This window comes from Pagrus major, chromosome 8, assembly GCF_040436345.1.
Source record: "Pagrus major chromosome 8, Pma_NU_1.0".
Taxonomy (NCBI): domain Eukaryota; kingdom Metazoa; phylum Chordata; class Actinopteri; order Spariformes; family Sparidae; genus Pagrus; species Pagrus major.
This window is the reverse complement of record NC_133222.1, coordinates 9402356-9425051: the sequence shown is the minus strand read 5'-3', so window position 1 is coordinate 9425051 and position 22696 is coordinate 9402356. Positions and strand designations below refer to the sequence as shown.

The window sequence follows — 22696 nt, the reverse complement described above, 5'->3', positions numbered from 1 at the left end:
TTTGATTCACAAATGCGAATGCATATCTATATCCATCAGTGGAGGCCGTCTGCCTTGCATCTTGTAGTTGTTTCCCTGCTCCAACACACCAGATTCAAATAAATGGGTCGTTATCAGGCTTCAGCAGAGCTTAATGGCGAGCTGATCATTTAAATCAGGTGTGGTTGAGCAGGGAAACAGCTAGAACATGCAGGGCTGGGGTCCCCTAGGAACAGATCACACACATCCATCGGATGTGTGATGCATGTGATGACTTGAGCACACATTTTTTGCCATTACTAAATCTAGCACCCTGTGACCAACATTGCCAGAACAACCTGTTAGGGGGCCCTGGTGCAATAATAAGATAATGGGCCCTATCTGTCACACCTCTGTGCGTTATGAGCAATTTTTCAACAATGGAATTCCTGACCCCAGGTATGCTGTGTACAATTTGATTAACAGAAATTAATAAAGGAATTTTCAACAACAACAACTAGATTTTAACACATGGGCCCTTTTTGAGACAGGGCCTACCGATCAGGCAATAATGGCCTGCCTTAAGGCTGTAATCATGTCATTTATTGTGATTTATCTACTGCTGCATATTCCCAGACACAATTAATTATCTTAAAGGACCTGCACAACCACACAGGGGTTTTACAATTACTCTGGCTAATTAGACTCAAAGTTTCACTGGTTTGGGAATAACTCCATTTCACCAAACTGCATGAACCAATAACAAGTGTAATGCATTTTTTCTTTTTAAAGTTAGCATATATATTTAGAAATGTACAGAGGTCATTCCATGCCAGCTCACCTAGGGCCTCCCAGTTCATTTCATGGATTTTCTTGAAGATAAAAAAATGTTGAAAATTCTATTGAATTATAAATTGGTTGACAATTTGTCCTGAACTTGCAAGAGACCCTTAGGAAGCTTGTCAATGTGTATATATCTAAATAGCTGTTGCTGAATGGTTACAGTAATCAAATTAATACATCAACATTATTTCTTTTTCAAGAAAATCCATGACATGAACTGAGAAAAGTTCTGGGTGCTGGGCGAGTTGGCATGGGATGACCCATAGTAAAAACAGTTCTGGGTGGCTTTAAATGAGCAGAAACCAGGTAAGAGCAAGATCCATTAGCAAGTAACATCTTAAATACAAACCTACGTTATTTCCTAGTGTATTTGTACTTACCTGAGAACGTATTTTCCCCTTTTGTCGATTCACTTCGCCGTTTCATTGGAAAATCACACTGTAAAATCAATGCAAGACATCTACATTGAGTTCTTTTAAGAACAGCGCATGTTCTTGAATGCACCCCACTTCCATGAGGTGTCCGTGTATGTTCAAGAAAGGCATTCCTCACCTACTTCTCTCCCACAACGACACACGACCACAAGTCTGGCTTTGGGAGACTATCTCCTGCGAGTGGCATGATTTTAGCACAAAAGCGTATCACTTAAGATATAATTATACACATATAGATGTATTTTTTCAGTTATTTCGAGCACAGTAGTGAAGGAGGAACAGCGCTTAGTTCACGCGAGATGACACGCAAAGTGTAACCACGGTAACAAAAACGTGAAGAACACAAAGTGTAGATGGCGCCGTCAACGTCAACGTTAGCTAGCTGAAATCACACATTTCTCACTTTAATTGTGTGTGAAAAATGGCTGATAGTCACCAAATTACAAAAACACGGCTCAGTTCCTCCGTGTCTCCGGCTGAGTAAGTCATTTCTTCTTACTGGCATTTTTGTTTTACCCATGAATCCATCAAGGTAGACGTTGAAGGTAACATAACTTAGTATCCCGCATTATTCTGTCTTTAAAGTCTTCATAAGAGGCTTTCAGGGTGGACTAGTGTGCTAGATAGGGATGCCAAACGTGTTTTTCCTTTAAAATGTGCTAAAAATGTATCGACGTAACTTGTTTGACAGCATGGGGAGCACCGACGGGGGCGTGAATACATCTCCTCTATGTGACTCAGGTGTGCTGAGTCCCTCACAAACAGGATATGCCAACAAGGAATTTCTTATGATGCCACCTGAAGGGAAGCTCAAACACTTTGACAGCCGAGCTCAGGCCCACGAAGACAACCAGGAGGTAGGTACCATAACAAATATATATATTTTAGACGCTGTTAGGTATTTTTTCATGTAGGTGTGCTCAGAAGATGTGTCTCCACAGACTGCTTTCAGCAGACTGCAGCCAGTAACTGTCATTGACCCAATTTTAGGTGTCGACCGATATGGCAGATATAGAAATCTGACAACCGATGTTTGTAACCAATATTCATTTGCAGTAAAAATGAAAATCTTTGTGTCAAAAACCAGTGATGAAAGTACTGTTCTTAAGTAAGATTTTGAGGTACTGGAGTATTTCCTTTATCTGCTACTTTATACTTCCTCTCCACTACATGTATTTGATCAATTTAGTTAATAGTTACTTTGCGGATTCAGATTATTCAGTGTCTATAGGCTATTCATTGTGACATGTTGCCAATCAGATATTGTTGTGGGTGGAACATTTTGTGAGAGGATACTAGGGCTGAACGCTTTGGGAAAAAAAATCTAGTTACGGGTTTTCTAACTGATAATCAGCCAGGACCATTATCGGTCTAGCCCTATTTCAGTCATATGGTGGAGATGGTGTTTACATGCCAGTTTCCTAGTCTCTGTCAGAGTACTCCAGAAATATCTTAGTTTCTAAAAACCAGGATAAAGCCTTATCTAGGTTTTTGAAGCCAGGACAAGATGTTACTGGATACTGCAAAAACCCATTCATACCCAGGTAATCGTGTGCGGGTGCTCATTGTTTGATTTGTCTTGATTAAATATTATATTAGATAAAGATATTCCATTTGCAATGATATAAAACAATGGCTCATTTTCTGTATAAAAAAGTGCTAATGACAATCATTTCCTGTATCTGCTCAGTTTGATGCTTGCATCCAGGACCTGGTGCGTTGCGTGGCTCTGACTAGGCTGGTGCATGGGGAGGGACATCTGAAACTAGCCCAGGCCCATGTCAGACTGGCTAAAGCATATTTCCAGCTCAAAGGTAATTTTGAAAACTTAATACGGTGAATACATTGTAAATCTTAACTGCAAATTATTAAATATATTTTTCAAAAACTACCACTTAAGACACATTCATAAAGCATTTGGCAGTCTTTGAGTGATGCACCTGTAATCACACCTATTATTTGACTTCTTTTTATCCATGACAGATGACTCATCGTGTGTTTAAAAAAAAAAAAAAAATTGTAGGACAGTCTTTCCAAACTACTTCTGCGTACTGTGATTAATCCATGTAGCAACCTATGATTTATAGTTATTTATCTACTACATTAGTAGATTTCCATGTGGTTCAGATGTGTTCAGATTGAGAGTTGGCATGCTGTTCAGTTTGCACTCATTGGTGTCTCTTTGTTCCCTCAGGCTGGGGACTGCAGGCCAAGGAGCACGCCGCTCTTGCCAGAGAGCTGCTGCCTTTCTGCTCCTCCGTCTCCTCCTGCAGGGAAAAAAAGCTTGAGATTCTCATGTGTCTCCTGAGCATACACCTCACACAGGGAGCTGCTTCACTGACCACAGCCAAATATCCTTGTAATGATATATTTAACATTAGTGCAAATATTGGGAATGAACAGAAATATCAACTCGATTAACAAGCTGAGTAACTCCTTGACTCTTAAACTCTTGAGGAGGCAGAATCCTCTTTTCTGGAGGCAGAACAAGTTGTTGAGGAGCTTCATCAACGTGGTAGCATCAGCCAGGAAGAGAAGATAAACACAGAGGTGGAAATCTCCACAAGTCTATCCAGGTGCAGAAAACAATTTTGTGATTTTTGATTTCCTTTTTGATTTTAGCAGCAGCAGCAGCAGCACACAGCAGATTTTTAGATAACATAAGAGCTCGACCACTACTGGATTTTTGGGGCCAATACCAATGTTGGAAAGTAAAATAAAATTAGAATATCTATATATCAGTTAATATTTTTCTATAAACAGAAATATAAACAGAAACTAAAGTTTTTTGCAATGATCCTCAAGTGTAGTTATCAGAAACGTGACAAAGATATGCACACAATGGAGGAAGTATATTTTAAAGTAAAAAAAAAACATGACCAATGCAGCACAGAAACGGTAAATTTCACCAGGAATTAATAATTATTGGACAACATATATGCAGATACCAATATATCTGCAATACGCCAATATCTAATAAAAATAGAAAAGAGGTAAATATACAGTAGACCGAAGGTTGTAACGCAGTATTTGTCGTAGCAGCTGCTACTTTGTTTTTTTTTTTGGCATCGCTGCCTGGTAATCAGGTGATTTGCTCTATTTATTTCCTGTGACTCTTGTAGTATCATGTTCAGGCTGATCCAAATAAATTGATGCTATTCCCAGTCATGTCAAAGGTCAGGCCTTTTCAGAGGGATATGTATAGCGGAGTATAGCCAGAATGCTTTCACATTCTCACAAATTGTTATTATAACTAAATAATATTTGTTTGTTTTTTAAACTCTCCCAATTTCAAATACAGTACCTCATGTTTAAGTTTGACCACAAGATGGCACTACATTCCTTCTTAATTGCATTAAACCAACCTTTCACATGTTTTTTTTTTCTTTTTTCTGAGAGAAGGGGGTTTTTGCTGACCAAGTTGTGCTGATAAAAACACCATTATTTCATGATGTCTTATAAACAACAACTTAACAAATCAAGGTTTTCCCCTCCTGTTGTCCAGTCCACTTAGCAGTCAGCGTGGGTGTTTTGTCGTAATGATGCTTAGAGACCTGCTGGGTGGGGTTTCTGCACGTCCACTCATCCAGTCACTGCTCAAGCACAGGCACAGATGGGAGCGGGGCCTTCCTCTTCCTTTTTAAAAGCATTTCCCCCCTTTCTCCATACGGTTTCTGCCTTTTTTCCTTTTTTCTTCCGCTCTAGCTTTTACTCCCTCCTTAATTATTAACCTCTCTCACCTCATACCACTCTTAGACATTGCTTTTACAGACTGGTTTACTCCTTGAGACGTTACAGAGCCCTTTATTTCCTTGTTAAATGTCAGCTGCTTTGTTTGCTTCACACCATTTCCATATTATTGATTTGTTTCTACCAATTTACAACATGCATTTGTAACCTGATGGTGGTATTGACAACAGAGGTCCCAGGGCTCAGGGAAAGATTAAAGACTTAGTGGATCATGGTGAAGAGACCATGCACAGAGATCGAGTGTAAGAGCAACTGATAGCCTGGGAACTGTGGAGCCTGGCCACTTAAAAAATAGCAGCCACTTGTCATAGCTTAGATCGCTGTGGGTGAAATTAGAAACACAACCCGGAAATTAAGTATAGACTTACCTGGGTTGAGGTCATCCCACTACTGTGTTTATATTAATTTGTATCATGTTAAAGGGGAATTCCAGTATTTTTAAACTTCCTATGTTTACATATTTTGGGGTCTAAATGACAGATATGCAGAAAAAGTTTTGGAATTGGTCCAGTTGATCTTTAAGGGCAACTTCGCGGTTGAAGTAGATCCACTAAAGTGCCTGTTTTTGCCGCTGACAGGCTCAGATTGTTATTTTTACCATCTAATGGATCCCTACAAAGATATAACTTTTTTATGAAAGAGTGAAAATCCTTATTGTTTAACCAGAAACAGAAGCTACGTTGCTTTCGGCAAAATCCACCAGACTCCATTTACAGAAACATTAATTTATTCATCTTGGTTTTTCTTTTCTTTGTCGGAAAAATCCTTAGTTCACCATCTTAGATATTACATTTCTAGAGAGAGACGAGGCTTTTAGATCCAGAATATTTTTTTGTGAATGAAGAGTTTATTTCGCTGTTTTGACTCAGTAAATAATTTATGCACTTATTGTAAATGTTGGTATTGTTAATGTGTGTATATAACTTTGACATGGGTGCATGTATCTATAAGTTTTGTGGAATTGCAAAACCCAGTAAAATGCAGGCCTGTCTCCATCAAAACATTAGACAACCTCACAATGTTTGTCATGCCTTGTAAGCAGCCTATCTTGTCAGAATTTTAAAATATTGTTCTCTTAACTAAAATTAAGAAAAAGAGATTTGAAAGAACTGCTCTTGTCTTAAAAGTCATAAATCAGTATATAAGAAAAGACAGTAGTAGGGTTACAGTGTTTCAACGGGCGATCCCATCTTAAAGCAACGCTCTCGAATATAAATCTTTGACATTGTACGTATGACCCCATGTTTTGAAGACCTGCTGAGAGGTAAACTGGAGCAATATTCCTGCTGCGTTTACAGTAAACAATCCTTATCAGCAGCTGAGGTGAGCTACACTCACAGGAATTTGTAAATGATGCCATCTTGGTCTGTTTCAGAGAGTCAGAGTTTGTTGACATGATGTGTGTAATTGAAAAAATGTGCAGACTCTGGCTGGTGTGTAAGCTTACTAAATCTCTTTTGTTGGGTGATGACTAAGAATTTGGCATGCTTCTAAAAGCTCTGTCAGTCAACACTGTTGTGATGGAGGGGAATGTTCCCACCAAAGCCTGGAACAATAACCCAAGCTCAGCTCTCTTACAGATCCCGGTCCAAACATTCTGCCGGGTTTTAGATTCACACTCAAGGTGTGCACTTATGATCAGCCAGATGAGCACTTTGATACAAGGAGGCTTTATTGTTAGTTTCACATTTATTGTGTGGGTCTTGGCCATGGTTGCTCAGATGACTTAATTTCTTTGGTTCTTTATAACTGCTATCATAAATCTGCATTTTAGCTGATCAATTTTATTCAATTAAACAATTTGAGAATGTATTTTATAAATCATCTCTTGTTGAGTGATTTCCCCACCCTAAACTTTTAATTTTAATGCATCATATTAGCATCAGTATACACTCTCTGTTTACCAAATTTGTGCAGAGAGTTTCCAGAGTTTGTGCTGACGTGGAAATCAGCAGCCATGTAGGCTATTGACTAGATTCAGACATATGCTTCGTTCCAATACTCATACTACTTTAACTTTTAGAAAGATTCAGCCCAGCTATGTCCCAATACATTGTGTGTGTGCCAAAAACACCAGGATGTTGTACTGCATCTGGTTGCATTTTTGCAGTATGAAAGCCAGCATCCTTTTTTGGCTATTTTGACCCACAATCCTCTGCACAGCAGAAGATATGTCACATTGGCTGAGCCTCCAAGAGAGCACAAACAGATTACAGCTCAAACTGCATACTTTTTCTTTCTACTTCAAATTTTGCTCTACAAACTGCAGAGGGTCTAATTTTTTTCAGACTGCATTCAACAGTATGTACTTTTTTAGGGCAGCTGCAGTTTAAACTAAAAGTTTAAAGAACGAGAGACCATCTGGCGATTGGAATCACACTAGCCCCGACACCTGTCTGTTACGACTTTATTATTGCAGTAATTTTACGCAGTGCTCATTGGTTGGACCACACTCATCCTTCAGTGTAGCCTTCATTTTGATCTCAGCTACAAACCTGTGCGGTTTCATGACTGTATCTTGCATGGTTGTGATGCTATCGCGCTGACAAAACCTGTCCACAGACAGAGAGACAGACAGATATATAAACACCTGGCAAAGTACTCAAAACTGCTTCTGTGGTAAAGGGTGTGTCCAGGACCACATTGTGTCATGATGACACACAGACTCACAAGGTAAAAAACATCACAGCCGACATTGTCGCGGCTGGTAAAGTACAGTATGTTATTTGGAATGCAGCTATAGTGTAAATACTCATAGCTGCTGTATGCTAATAAGCAGTGTTATTCTTCCTTTAGGATCCACAGTTGGCTTGTTTTCCTTCCAAAAAGGTAGCTCTTGTTCCAGATGTAAAATCGTCTCTGATTAGTTGGCTGAAATAAAACCAGCACAGATTTCTACTGTAAATGGCTAAGATTGAGTCACTACCCGAGAGTGAGCAGGTAGTTTTGTATTCTTACCCATATCCACCTGGGGGAAAACACTATAAAAAGCCTCATCAATCAGTATGCCATCTGTGTAAGGCAGCATACAAATTTTCTGGAACATGCTGTTGTGTTTTTGTCCCTCTGTTTTCACTTTTGCTTGGCCTTACTGTATCATTTTCCGAGCAAAAAGCCCAGAGCAAACTTACGTCAACTATGTTCTGGAAACGTTTACAAAAGAGGACTGTGTGGCTTGTTTGGAAACACATCTATGAATCCTTGATTATATTAATTCCCTGCCCTGTGTACTCTTAGTAGATTTCAGCTGGATGTGGCATATTACGGTTCTGCCAGGAAGTGCGTAAGGATGCAGAGTGAATGAGAGGATAGAGGGGTATTGTCTCCGTCCGTCCATGCAGGCAGAATGGCAGGACTCAAGCCATGCAGGAATGTAGCTTGGCTTCAGCCATCATTGCTGCCCTAAAAGGACCTGAAGTGCCTGCCCCATGAACACTTATGGGAGGGGCACTCCGAGTATCCATCATGGCATGTTAGGATAATCTTGGATTTATGGGAAAATCAGAAGAAATGAACCATCGCAGTGTTTTTGTAACCTGTGCTGCTGGCTTTTAACCAGTGAGCCATGAATATCTCGATTCATGTGGTGCTGGGGTGTGAGCATAACACAATACTGGCTAAAGAAAGGCATGTTGGATAAAACCTTAATTCAGATGATTATACAGATTTACTGATTGATTGAATTGTCATTCAGATAACCACAGACAATGATGCTTCACACAGTGTGGCTGTGGATAGACTTGACTTGTGAAAAGGAGTTTCCTGTACCACTGTGTGACAGCCGTGTAGCCAGAGATTGTACAGTAGCGAGCACTGTGTCCTCTGAGAAAGGCCACCCCCTTGACTGGAGAGCTGAATTAAATTTAGAGTCCATTAGATTGGTTGAAGCTGTTAGCAGAGCAGCCTGATGGATCCAAGGTCCCTTCAATGGTTAATGCAGCCATCGTCTCATCCTCTCTCTCCCACTGGACTGCCCTGTAGAAGCCCAAGCAGCTTTACAGTACAGTATGACAGGAAGTGAGTTTCTTTTTAAAAGAGCAAAGACATCATTAGCAAAATATGTGAAGCTTAAGTCACTTGTACAGATTGTTATAGATGCACAACTCTGAGTTTGAACACACTGCAGGAGTTTTTTGTCAGAGTCTGAGAGGCTGTAGTTAAAAAAGGGGGGCTAGGAGCAGCGTAACCCTCAGTCCCAGAGGAGACGGTTAAAGACTTATGAAAAGAAGGAGCCAAAAACAGTTAAAAGGCCAATGTGCAAGCGTTCCCTATTATAGTCTGCCCTCCACCAGGCTTCAACTGCCGCTTTCACCACTCTGTTGGGTCTGGGATTGGCTGGACACCAAGCAGTTTCTTCAGTGATGTAAAACAGCCTGAAAGTAATGAAGTGCAGGCTGATGGGTATATCTGCGATGGTTTTAGTGTTATGCTCAAGTATACTTCGGCAGAGACTAGAACTACTTGAAGGGTTACTCACTAATCATTACTCCTCCCTGCTGCCTTATATAGTAGGCTGAACTGGTCACTATCTTTGTTTGTCTTTCTGTCTCTGACAGGCTGTCCATTTCTGTTCTATAGGGTCTATAGGAGACAGAACAGACAAGAGGACGCATTAAGCCAGTGTGAGAAGTCCTTGCAACTGCTGAAGGACTGCGGTCAGCTGGAGAAGACTTGTTCTGTCTATAGGGACATGGCTGCTATTGAACAGGACAAAGGTCATCTGGACCGAGCCATAGAGCATCTCACCAAGGCAAGGGGCACGTCACTTGCACATCATACACAGCTCTTATCTAACACAAATAAACACATTGTTGTTAAGGCAATGTTCCCACACCTCTTAATTTTGATGGTATGTGATCTGTCTTATTTCACATGGGGGTTTCTGCTAGGCTCATGCCATTGCTGTGAGTCACAGCTCAGAGGAACTGGAGGGGGCTCAGATCTCCCACAGCCTGGCCCTCATCCTTTCTGCTGCAGCAGAGCCCAATCACAATGGTGAGTTTATTCTCAGATACAGGCCAGGCCTGAGCAACAAGGGGTTAATTAGGAATTGAATATCTCGTTGTCTTCCTATATGTCAAATTCTTTGTGATGATGTTATGGAAACCAGACTTATACTAGTCTTATTGAAGACGAGTTCAGTCATGTCAGCATGATGTCAGCTCTCTTGAGGCAAATACAGTATATGCTACATGGTAGCTACGTCAAGCGTAACATCTGGAACTAAGACAATGCTAAGGATTTATGTAGAAAAATCTAAAAATGATCTTATTGCATTTACATTTGCAATGAATAGTCAATTAATTGGTTAGCCAATCAAAAAAATAAATGCCAACTATGTTGATAATCCATGTAATCGTATCCTCCATTTCATATCCAAACATTTGTTGGTTCCAGCATCTAAAATGTCAGGTTTTGCCTTTTTCTTTGTCATATATGATAGTAAATGAAGAGTCTTTGGATTTTGAACTGTTAGTTGACCAAAAGAAGCATTTTGAAGATGACACTGTGCTCGTGAACAAGCATTATTCACTTTTTTTCAACATTTTATTAACTGAATTATTAATTGATTAATCGAATTATGAAAATAATGGACAGATTATTTGATGATGAAAACAATCATTAGTTGCAGCCCTAATTGCATCGATTCTATAGCAGCACATTTTGCATTGTTCTGCTGTCAATTACTGCTGTAATCTAACATGCATCATTTGTGTGTTTTTCTCTATGCCGGTGTAGAGTCTGCGGGTCACTACTTTGAGCAGAGTCTAAGCGCTTACAAGAACTCTGCAGGTCCACATGATCCAGCCTTTCTCACTGCTCAGGATGATTACTGCCGTTTCCTCCTCTTCAATGGCCAACAAGAGGTCACACACACTGTTACCAACATAGACATCTGTAGGAACAGTGAGGCAGTGTCACTATACTGAGACTAGACATTTAAAATTTTGTAATGTTTTTTCCGATTATATTTTGTTCCGAGAGCAGCACCTTGGAAACGCCCTCAGTTTGTAATCGTCTGGGGATTTATTCCACCTGCTAAACAGGGTGTGGCTCTCACCACTGATAGCAAGAGATAGTTTACCTGATTTTACTGTACCTGTGCAGAGATGCATGGAGATCCAGAGGGCTTCTCTCGCTACAAAGAGATCTACATTCGGTGAGCTGAGTGCCGAGGTAGCAGACACGCTTCAGCTCATAGGAAGTGTGGAGATGACTGAGGGCAGGATGAAGCAGGCTCACAGGACCATGACAAAGGTAATCACAAGTTCCAATATACAAACAGCACAGCTGATGTTTATCTTGGCTGCAACCTGTAAATTCATATTAGAGATGCCAGGCAGAGTAGAAGTTACTGTTATCAAACACTGCCAAAGTATGTGGGAGGATTTAATAAAAGGCCAGGAGTCAGCGGGTGTGTCTATCAACACCAGTGAGATTCCTGTTCAAAATATACACACAAAGAGTCCCTGTCATGTTGAGATGAGCTATTTCCACCGTCGTCCCTGAAGCTCAGCGCTATCAGAGTCGCAGGCTAATCTTGGAAGGGTGCAGTGTGCAGAGCCGTCCTCCCTGGTGTAAAATATCACACGGCGTGACTTTGTGTTTCCTCAGTCTGGATGGAGCCTGACAGATGGGCCACACAACTTTGGAAAGAGAATGACAGTCTGCTAACTGCTGTCAATTAAAGGGACACTGACCCCAATTAGTGTGCCGTGCAATTATGTCCTTAGAAAAAAAAGTGACATTCTTATGTCCTACAGGAAAAATGGATTGAATAGAGAGCAGCCTTCTACTTAATTGAATCATGGTCCTCGAGATGTTACTGTTTATTCCTTATGTAACAAGTGTTTTTGTTTTTCACATTCAGTTTTACCACACGTTTGCCGTATGAGCTCAGTTTTGCCGCCCGCCAAATATACTACAATAGCTTCTTCATGCTTGTAAGTAAAGGAGCCCGGTTGCTATGTTGATTTGTTTTGACAGAGGGGGGCTCCAAGTCCCCCCTCTGCACTGAGAGGGTACATCAGGCCTCACTCTCTCCACACCGACTGGTAACCTTTCCGAAGTACCCTGACACAGAGCAGATATGTCAGGACATTCGTTTCCTGTCATCGTGACACCGTCCTTACTCTGACTGAGCTCATGCAATAGATACAGTACATAGGAATTACTACAAAAACAAAGCGAACAATAGCACACACACACTAACATACAGTTGACATTTCCCTCTCCCTCTGAAGTGCTGCTGAAAAAAAGGCCTTCCATTACATCAACCTTAGCAACGGTGAAAACATCCAGGAGGCCAGATGGATCTGTTCCAGATTACATAGTGTTTTACTTTCCCCGGTGAAGAGGAAAACTTTTCTCTTCCACTTTCCCAACTTTAACGAAGTTCTCCTCACATCTTGTTCATGATTATTACAGAAACAGCAGGCATGCCTTTATTCTGTCTGTTGCATCACACACAGTTATCAAATTACATCTGTTTTTGGTTAGACTTTTCTGGAATTTTGTTAAATTACCCAATATTTTTTAACATCATAGAGTTAGGCAGTCATTGCTCACTCCTCTCATTGGATTGGACCAAACTAAATGAGGAATGGAAAGTGACTCAGACTGCTTCTTTAATTTGACGAGTTAACTACCTCAGATTCCTGGGTTGTTGATTTGGAGCCCTCGTAATATATCTAGCAAATCCCCCTAGTTGACCTGACACTCCGAGTGGTCAGCACAGGTGTTATATAAACCTTGGACAGCTACAGTGGTTATTTTGGGATGTTTAGTGCTTTCCCATGTTGCTATGAAGTGTTTATTCCCCCTCTTGAGTATGAGTTGCACCGCTCATCTTCCACTCACTCTGCTGTTGTTAATGTTGTTTTTTTTTTTTTTCTTGCAGTGCCTGGAGATTCAGAGTTTGTTGTACGGTCTTCAGCACAAGAAGACAAAAGCTACAAAAAAAGCTGTGGACATGTTGGCTCGGTAAATCTGCATGACTACAGTTGATTTTATTTAGTGGCATGATTACAGTAGAGGAAAACATGAGCTGGAATAAGACCATGTATATATGTTTTGCAGGGCACCTGAGGTGGCTGAGAGACAACAGAGGCAAGGCAGAAAGAAAACAAAGCCTCACACATTCTCAGTCTTACCATCCAGCAGCAATGATGGAAACTCTATGTCTGATTCTTAAATTGTATCACTACAATTACTTTGCTGGTATGTACCAAAAACTACTGACATACATTTCTTTATATAAATGTATATATCTGTTAGATAATACTGGCAGCTACCAGCGCAAAAAACTAGCCACTGTCCACTGGCAGTACGATTTTTGTGTCCTTTGTTAGCTTTCAAGAAATACTCACACTCAAAATGATTCCCACAATAAGTTTTAATTATGTTAAGATATAAATCAATTTCCAAATAAGGGCTAGAACCTTTTAAACCAAAGCAAGACCATTTGTTTAATAGAAATCATTATGTCAATAAAAGTAATGATGTTGGGCTACATGTAATAAACATTTGACTCATTAAACATTCTTCGTACATCAATGTAGTTTCTGTTTGCTGAATTTTTCATGCTGTGAAATGGCACATGGTATCCAGATTACACTGTTTCCTAACAACAGTTCCTTGCTTAGCCACAATTTAAGTGCACTGATGTCATGGTTTTGTTTAAATTGGCAATAGACAAATTTTCTGTTTAATGTAAAAATTATGAAGTAAAGGTTGATTGCACAATGTAACAGGAAATAAACCATCAGCGTTTAAATTGGTTCCCTTTAAGCGTCACTGTCACTAAACAATTTTGTCTGCTACCGGGCACGAAATCTCCCAGGAAAAGGAACAGAAGTTACTTAATCCAGTTGAATAAAGTTATGTTTTGTCCTGTGTTGTTGTTTGCAACTCTGATTAAAAAAAACAGAAATTATCCAATTGTCTTTGCAACCGCGGCGCCAACAATAAGACCATTTGGAAACACTAGGGGGTGGGAAGGTTGTCTGTTGCCACTTTAAATTGTTACCATTTGCAGATGAGCTCATTTGTGGAAATATGCTCTATCCGGGCACTTAATGGAACAGGTTTTTTTTTTTTTTTAACATATTCATAAAAGCATGGCATTCATGCTAAACATTGCACATTTACATGATAGTGTCAAAAAGCTAAGCAGTGTAGTCATTGCTCAACAGTTAGAAAGTGTAAACTTTGCAGCCAATGTGGAGAAACATGTAACAAGACTGTAATCATAGTGGAACATTTCTGCCTCTGCTACTAGTACACAACACTACAAACTCAAATAAACAGTCATTGCCACTAAGCTGATGATCCAAAAATAGTCACGGTCATGAGCACACCCTTATGTTAGCACAAAGGTGAATCCTTCAAGCCAACACATGTCTACGAGCAAAAGGTGTCCAGACAAGACATACTGTACATTAAAACCACATGTGATGATAATTTCTTTCTCAATGATGAATCCTTTTAATTTGTTAAGATACTTAGTACTTCTTTTCATTCTTTCATCTTTGACAGTCCTTTTTATGAAGTTCTAAATTGTATAATTCATCATTTTGAATTCCCAGCTCCCTGATCACTTGTTCTGATCAAAATGTTGGGAAATTACAAAATATATGGCAGTGACAGTTACATTCCTTGTAAAGACAAACATTTTACAAACCTGCTTCACAGCAATCACATTGACCATGTAATCCAGCTTTGGTTATATAACAGGCAATTTTTTTTCTTATTAATCAAAATGTGTAATGTGACTTTTGTTGTGAGTAAAGTCAAATAAACTGCAAATACCTAAAATTGTTAGTAACTGAACAACCACTTTTTTATTTCATATTCACTTGCACTACACCTCGATTTTAGCATTTCAAACTTTCTTAAGACAATTATCTTCTTCTCTAGTCCCACTGTAAAATTCTCAGCTGCAAGGTGAACTAAATTATGTGCGCTTCACTGACTACTGTGAAAAATAAACTACTGTGTTTCCGGCATATATATTAAGATCATACCATTTGGCAGCAGTGCTCAAGTCAAAAGTAAAATTAAAGCCCCAATCTGCAAACAGTGCACAGCACCTCATTACCCTTAGCTATCCTATGCTGGCTTGCATTAAATGTAGATTCAACAACATGGCAGACACGGCCGTGATGTGATCGGGTGCCGTGCAGAGTGGGATGTTAATGCTATACAGCACAGGTTAGTAGAAAAATAGAGAAATCTAGAGAGAATAAACAAACCTCGTTGAAGACAAACGGCAAGCTATAAAAACATAAAAACATTCCAGCGTAGCACTCCATCAGTAATGACCAAAATACAAATTTGCTACAATATGTAGATTTATGGTTGCCCATATTAATTAGCACTAAGTATTTGTAATAGCAGTACAGCCACAATTATTATCAAAAATATGTATTAATTTGGTTATTTTGACTGATGAACTGAATTTAGCTTGAATTGAGTTGCAGTTGAGTACTCCAAAGTTACATGCTAGTAAAAGAGCGCACTAAAATCAATTACATATCTAATGTTTTACTGCAAAACTTGCAAAAACTGCAAACTGCTTTAATGCCGCGTGTGTATGTGTGTTTAAGTGTGTGTGTGTGTTTGAGTGTGGACTGCTGCATCAGAAAAACCTCAACAAGTAACATTGGCAAGTTTGAAAATATTTCTGACTGACTTCCTAATCATCTGTCGGGCTCTCCAGGTAAACTATTCTTTTCTCTTGCAAAACCTTCACCGGGGTCTCCGAGATTTGAGATTGCAGCTCTTTCACTGAGGCCGCCTCAGGATGGCTGCCCTGTGTGTCCATCTGGAAGGTGAAGGACTTCTCTGATGGCCCCAATTTAATGTGTTTCTCAGTGATTTCAGACACAGACTCTCCTTCTTTAGTGGAACCTTCAAACTCTTCACCATACGCAACATCCTCTTCTTTGGAGACTCTGACGCTGTATCCTCCCGCTCCACCCTGGAAGGCTTTCCCAAGCCCAAGGTTAGAAGATCGGAGAGCTGCCATGATCTGGTCTTCGGATAGATCATCTCCTGTCTCCAGCAGCCCAGAGTCTTCCAGGCTTTGAGACACATTCAGCTCTGCAACTATAGTCACGGTGCCATTGTCGCTTGACTGTTGCACTTTTTTGACATCGACAGCCACATTCTCTGGACTTTCACGACTGACTTTGGTGAGGAAAGCCAACTCCTCCTTCAGTGGACCCGACACTGAGCTTTGTAGCTTCTCTAGAGCTCCCTTCAGCTGCTCTTTGGGCTCCAGAGTGTCCTCTCTCAGGAACTCAAGGACTGACTCCTGCACGACGGGGGAGACCCGAACCTCTTCTTCAATGATGCACTCGGGGAAGCTCTCTTTGACAAACGAGCGATCATCTGACATGAACTTGTAATCATCACTCTCCTCTACAATCACTCTTCTTGGGGGAAGAGCTTCATCCTGATAATACCTCTCATCCGACAGGTCATCTAAGATTCCATAATGTCCATAAGAGGTAATGCCGCCACCCTCCTCGGCCTCAGAAAGATTATCATCTGGGGTGGAGACAAAATACTCGTCGGGCTCTTGATCCTGGGAGAAATATGAAGGTTCGGTCTCTCTAGAAACCTCGTGAACTTTCACAGATCCGCCCTTGGCATGATCCGTATCTGTCATGGAGGTTTTCGTGGCATCACCATCACTCTTCTGAATTTGGGCATCATGTGGGACGTTTTCTAGCTCCTCAATTTGGAAATATGTTGAGGAGGGCTCATAAAAAGTAGATCTGGACTGGATCTGTTCAACCTCAAGCTCCTCATCACTGTAGGACTCCACCGGTTCCTCGATGATTTCCACATTGACAGACTTATGTTCCAGGTCCTCGCGTCCCTGCAGACCACTCAGCAGGTTCTGAATCATGCTTCCTGTTGCTGTGTCCTTGATATCCTCCAGTGACACCTTCTTAACACCTAGGCCCAGCAGCTCTTCCAGTGCTGTGTCCTCAGAAATATCCACCTCTTCCTCCACTTTGGACTCCAGCACGATCTGTGTCTTAGTCGTGCCGTCCTCCTGCTCAGTTTTCTCCACATGATACCTTACCTTCGATTCTCCTGAGGAGCAAACCTTAGCGTCCAAGCCTGCCGGTTTTATCACTTTCTCGATGATCTCCTCCACAGACACCGTGTCCAATATCTTTTTATCACTTGGGCTAACCATTGACTCAGTTTTCTCCTCATCTTTGAACTTGCCTTTCTCTCTTTCATCTGACACTTTCCTTTCGCTTTCTGTCTCAGTTTTCATGCTCAGGCTCATCATCGGCGGTGACACCACTCTCACTGATTTTGTGTCAGTAGTGGAGGACTCGATGGGACTGGCTCGGTTCTCTCCCCGAGAGACCTGTTCCATTTTCACAGTTTTCTCCTCTCTTGTTGTTTTCTGCACATTTTGACCAATTTGGTTTCCTTTCTGGCTTATTTGTTTATCTTTGGCAGTAGCGGCGGTAGTGGTGGCGGTGGTAGCAGAGGCAGAAGTAGAAGCCCGTGCTTTGGTGAATGAGATCATGTCCCTTCTGGATGCAGGACTCTCATGCCGAGCTCTGCCTGCAACTGAGATAGGAATGACCCTCGAGGGACTCCTGGACCCAGGAGGAAGCACGGGGGATCTTCTCAGGTTTGAAGCTGGCGGTGTGTACCTGACATCCATATGTTGTCTGGTGGTTAAGGTGGAAGCTCGTGGAGTGTAGGGCTGCGCAGGCATCCTGATTTCTGGGGCAGAGAATTAAGTAGCAGGAATTATTAGATGGATACTACAACGGAATAGTTGGACATTTTAGTTAATGTGCTCATTCCCTTTTCTTTGTGATGGTATCGATCTTCTGATCGAACACTTTGCAAGAAGGCAAATGAGCATTTGCCAAATGTCAAACAGATCCTTTAAAATCAGTCTTACAAAGTACTCTATAATCAACATGTAACAACAATAATACTTCTAAATACTGTACCTATTACTCTTTCTCTTTGGTGTTGATTCGCCCTCCTGTGAGCATCTTGCAGACCCGCTCTCTCACCTTCCAGAAGAGCCCTGGACAAACGAGAAACAAGACAAAATGCCTTTTGAAGACGAAAGCAAATAAGTCATTGTAAATCACAAGTTAACCTCCTATATCAACAAAATTATTTGTTCCCATATATAGAAAAAGAAAATCAAAGACAAATACCTCACAAGTCGTTCTACATCACTCAGCTCTGCCATTTCAACCTTCTCAAACTAAACGCAGCAGGCTTACAAGACGGTGTGAGCCCAGGACCTGACCATATAGGGTGCTAATCACCAAAAACATAACAAGCCACTATCATGTAATAAAGACCTTACAGTTATTAGCTTTAACAGCTCACCTTTCCTTGGCCATGCTTCAACAAAACCTACAACCGATTGAGCAAAGCAATGTGTCTCAAAAAGGGACAACCTCTCTGGAGAGTGCCTTCCGAGAGACTGACCTAAAAATAACAGCTACAATGCAGGGCGGTCCATACTTCCCAGTGAATCCCCAAGCAAAAGCTGACTCGTGACACAGACAAAAACACTTGTCACGGCCACGTCTCTGAGCAAACATTCTGTCCATTCCAACAATTCACAACAAACCTTATGTGCCAGCAGAGGAACTGCCATATAGAGACACACTGGAGTGGAAAATCTTCAAAACAAATTACTGGGAATTGGCTCAATGCTAATGACATTTTGGTAACAAATTAAATAATTGTTGAAGACTGTATAGATGACCTGGGATATGAGGCAAGAGGAAATGATGTTACAAGGATAAATGAAATTAAAAAACAACTGTATATTATACCTTCAAACATGAAATACACTGCCGGTATGTTTGTTAACTGTTTTATAAATAACTTTGCCTTTCAGTAAAAATAGTCTTGTTAGTATGTGGCTCTGTTAGGAGCATGAAGACGTGACACATGTGCTATTACAGGATATGAAATGCCAGATATAATGTGTCTTGCTCCGTAAACACTTATAATAAACCACAGAGAAAGTTTAAACCACGCTACTTTTCAGTTTGAGTGTTCAGATCAGAGCACTTGGTGCCAAGACCGGCAGGAAGCAAGCAGCTGATTTCTTCTAATGTTTTTTGATGAAAGCACTAATTAAGCTAAGAGTTTGACCATGCTTTCAATATGTTCTTGAAAGCATGGAGATATCACTGAAAAGAGAAGATTTACCTGCAAACTTTTAGAGTTTCTTAAAGGTAGGGAAGGCAATTCTGGAGGAAGATAGTCGATTGTTGAGTCTCATTGCCAAGTTGTCAAATACCAACGCTTTTGGACGGTATTCGACCTGAAATTCTAACCCAAAGCGTCGGTATTTGACGACCTGAATCGCCTTCCCTACCTTTAGGTCATGAAAAAGCATACTACTTAAAGCCAGCAATGCATGCTGGTTCATTGCCACACTGTTGAGGCTTACTGGGAAACTAGTATAAAACCATTTTCCTAATATGGCAAATCAAAATGTCTGCTGTGAAAAGGATCAGTTCGACTCAAAGCAACCATTTAGAAAACTGTTTTGACTCGATACCAAAATGAATAAACTCATCACCTGTAGGCAGCCACCTCCATGCCCAGATCCATCTTAACCTGGAGGAGGTGCTGATGCTCTCGCATCTTCTCTGCAATAGTGTCAGCCATCGTGTTCCTCTCGCGCTCCAGCTGCTCAATAACCATCTGCGAAAGAAAGAGAGAAAAAAGAAAAAGGAAAAAACAAAGTTTTCACTTTGCACATAATTTAATTTTACAAGTCTGCGGTCTTTCCATTTTTTTATGTTTATCCCTGCAGTTTAACTGAAAATACTGTAATCATTCTGCTCCCTTGTTAACCATAAAGTTTGTAACCACTTTTTATTTGACTGCAGTCTACAGTAGTTGTTAACTTGTTTCTGTTTTGAGTTTATTTATGTCGACTTCTAATGCAGAAAGACGCTGAACTGGCTGATCACTTCCCGTCTGATCTCTCCGACAGACTGGATTATTCACGTGGACCCCTTTATCCTACGTCCTGACACCATACAACAGATATCATGCTCAATTCTATATTTTATCACAGGGTCAAATGTGAGAAATGTGTTTTTGTAACGAAATCGAACACCCCCACAGTGCACAACCAGTGTAATCATTTGCAAGTGACTGACCTGCTTACGGCTCCATCTTTAGGAGGCTAATAAGGATTTGTCAGTCTGACAGCTAATTGGTTTAAGTGGCCGGCGTAATCTAGCAGCCGTAAAGTACTGAGGAAGGTAGACTGTCTTTTCGCTACTCAAGCTATTCAATCCTTTAATACTGAGGTCAGATGTTGCATGCAAGATCCCATGCTTTTGACAGTTAAAGGAGCACAACCATGTCAGGCAGCGCTTACTGTTGGTAATGTCATTATGTTTTGTGGTGGGGAGAGATACATTAATGTCAGAGGCAACATTTACGGCATGTGTGTGCTTTTAGGACAGGCTGAAGTCAGAATGAGCCGACTTCCAGGGATGCAATAGGCCAGGTCACAGCGGCAGAATGGTTTCAGAATATACCGCTGTATGAAAATTGATGTTACTGTACCATTTATTTAATTTTACTTCTAATAGCATTATTAAAAATATGTATGTTTGAAGTTTATATCGAGGACATATTATTTGTGAAATTATAATAAAGCATTTGTTCAATCAAAAAAAACACTGCTTTCTTTTCTTTTAGGGTCATTGTTACTGACACTGATAATAATAATGCACTCAGTAGAGTGCATACCTCCGCCAAGACCCACAGTCCCCTTTAATTCAATCAAGCCTTATCCAAATATCGAATAATCCACCAGATCTATATTTTTATTGGATCTGCACCTCATTGTTCTCATAGATACCAGCCACCCAAATAAGCCTGATTATTTTCATCCAGATCCATCCATTATTCCCTGAGGATTTAATGAAAATGACGCCCTGTCTTGTGATCTTAAAGAAATTACCCGGATCCATCCCTTTATCCAGATCCACACCCATCCTCCATCCAAGTGAATAAACGGACACTGTACATATCCATAACCAAACATAACCTTTAGGTGATAATTTTGTATTACTGGGATACCATGAAACTGGAGTTCGATAAATATATATCGGTTGGCCGATATTATGCGCCGATATTGGCGTGTCACATATATATCGGTATCTACGCATATGTTGTGTGATATTTGTGGATAGTAAACTTTTTTTTAGAGATTTTAATCTAGAAAAAGATGCTTGGGGTGATGAAGAATTATTATTGAGTGCACTGATGTTTTGGACATTAAAGTCTACTGCCTCCATTAGTACATATCTTTGCAAAATATGTGTGTATATCAACTGATATATTTTACTCCCTAATATCGGTATTGGCCCCAAAATTGAGCATCAATTTGAAACCATAATATTTTCTGAGATTCTGATAATGTTGCATCCTTAGCCACAGAATACCAACATAGTTATTCCTTTTAGAAATGTCAGCCTAGACTGTGTTGCTGTGATAATTATCCAGATAATGTTTTTTCCAGCAGCCGCTGACAGCTGCAGCTGCATCAGTGCCTTTAAAGAGCAGTGGGTGTGGCAGGTCCAAGAGGGAGTAGCCTCTCCTCTCCCCCGTGGCTCAGTGCGATGCAGAGGAGATTATTCATTTTGATTTGCACATTCATAATTTCAGATCATAATAAACTTCCCCCTCACCTGATATTCACTGCAGTCCAAGCGGAATTTCTCGTGCATGTGCATCAGTTGTTCCTCGAGGTGCGCCTGAAACTGGCCTTGATTTTCCGCCTCTGCGCGTAATTTGTCCAACTCTGAGGCGTACAGCATCTTCTCCCTCTGCAGATCGCTCAGCATCGCCTGGTCCGCTCTGATCGACTGCTCCATCTCCTCCACCTTCAGCTGGTACATCTCAAAGGTCTCCATCCACCCTTCGGACACACCCCGGGCGTACTCCTGCACCTCTTCCACGGAGGCCGCCGGAGGCCCGCGATAAGTTTGCGTGATGATGGGCACCACCCGGGACTCCACCTGGCGCCGGAGATGGTCCATTTGTTGCCTGTGCGCGGTCTCCATGCACTGATACTCGTTCTCCAGTTGGAGCAAACGCTGCTGGAGTTCAGTGTTGGTCTTGTGAGCGTGGTGGAGCTCCTTCTCGTAGCCTTTCAGCTCGCCACCGATGTCCCTGCACACCTCGGTCTGCTCGCTGCACAGGGACTGGACCATCTGCAGCTCCCGCCATAGCTTCTCCCTCTCCATCTCAGCCTGGGACTTTTCAAACGACAGCTGCCCCACCATTCTCCGCAGATCCCGCATCTCACTCTTGTACTTCGGCTCCCGCTCCGTCGTCCTCGCTTGTCTCAGTTTGTTGATTTCGGCGATCAGATGCGCATTTTCCTGCTCCAGTTGCTTCGTCCTGGACAGATACTGGCCAAGTCTGCTGTTGAGCTCCTGCAGCTGCTGTTTTTCGCCCTCAAAAGTTCTCTTGAAAGGCAACATCGTGGCTTCTGATCATAGAAGTAAGAAACAAAGAGTTTAAAAAGATGTCCTGCTTGTGTATATTTAGGAGGCAGGTTGTCCCGGTGTCATCTGCGTGTGCGTCCGTGGGCTCGAGTGTGATGTAATATGCGACCAGTGGCCTTTGACAAGTGCAGGAGGAGGAGGAGGAGGAGG

At 41.2% G+C, this 22696-nt stretch overlaps 2 protein-coding genes across 6 annotated transcripts; one reads left to right on the top strand and one right to left on the bottom strand.

Moving 5' to 3' along the window:
• Positions 1–225: 225 nt before the first annotated feature.
• On the top strand, positions 226–14068 carry ttc23 (tetratricopeptide repeat domain 23). 5 transcript variants are annotated; one of them, XM_073471244.1, is made up of 11 exons: positions 226–417; positions 1927–2092; positions 2926–3049; positions 3430–3586; positions 3686–3811; positions 9564–9735; positions 9875–9980; positions 10725–10852; positions 11094–11243; positions 12886–12968; positions 13065–14068. In XM_073471244.1, exons 1-11 carry the CDS (start codon positions 350–352, stop codon positions 13177–13179), a joined length of 1395 nt encoding a protein of 464 aa, XP_073327345.1. In that variant the 5' UTR covers positions 226–349; the 3' UTR covers positions 13180–14068. The 5 variants fall into 5 exon arrangements, with proteins under 5 accessions (XP_073327345.1, XP_073327350.1, XP_073327349.1 ...); XM_073471249.1 differs by having other exon boundaries at positions 392–417; positions 1977–2092; XM_073471248.1 differs by lacking the exon at positions 226–417 and adding an exon at positions 1041–1107.
• On the bottom strand, positions 13360–22539 carry synm (synemin, intermediate filament protein). The gene is made up of 4 exons (XM_073471250.1): positions 21725–22539; positions 19591–19715; positions 17984–18063; positions 13360–17747 (listed from the first exon to the last, which is right to left on the bottom strand). The coding sequence occupies exons 1-4, from the start codon at positions 22520–22522 to the stop codon at positions 15682–15684; spliced, it is 3069 nt and encodes a 1022-aa protein (XP_073327351.1). The 5' UTR covers positions 22523–22539; the 3' UTR covers positions 13360–15681.
• Between the last annotated feature and the right edge of the window lie 157 nt (positions 22540–22696).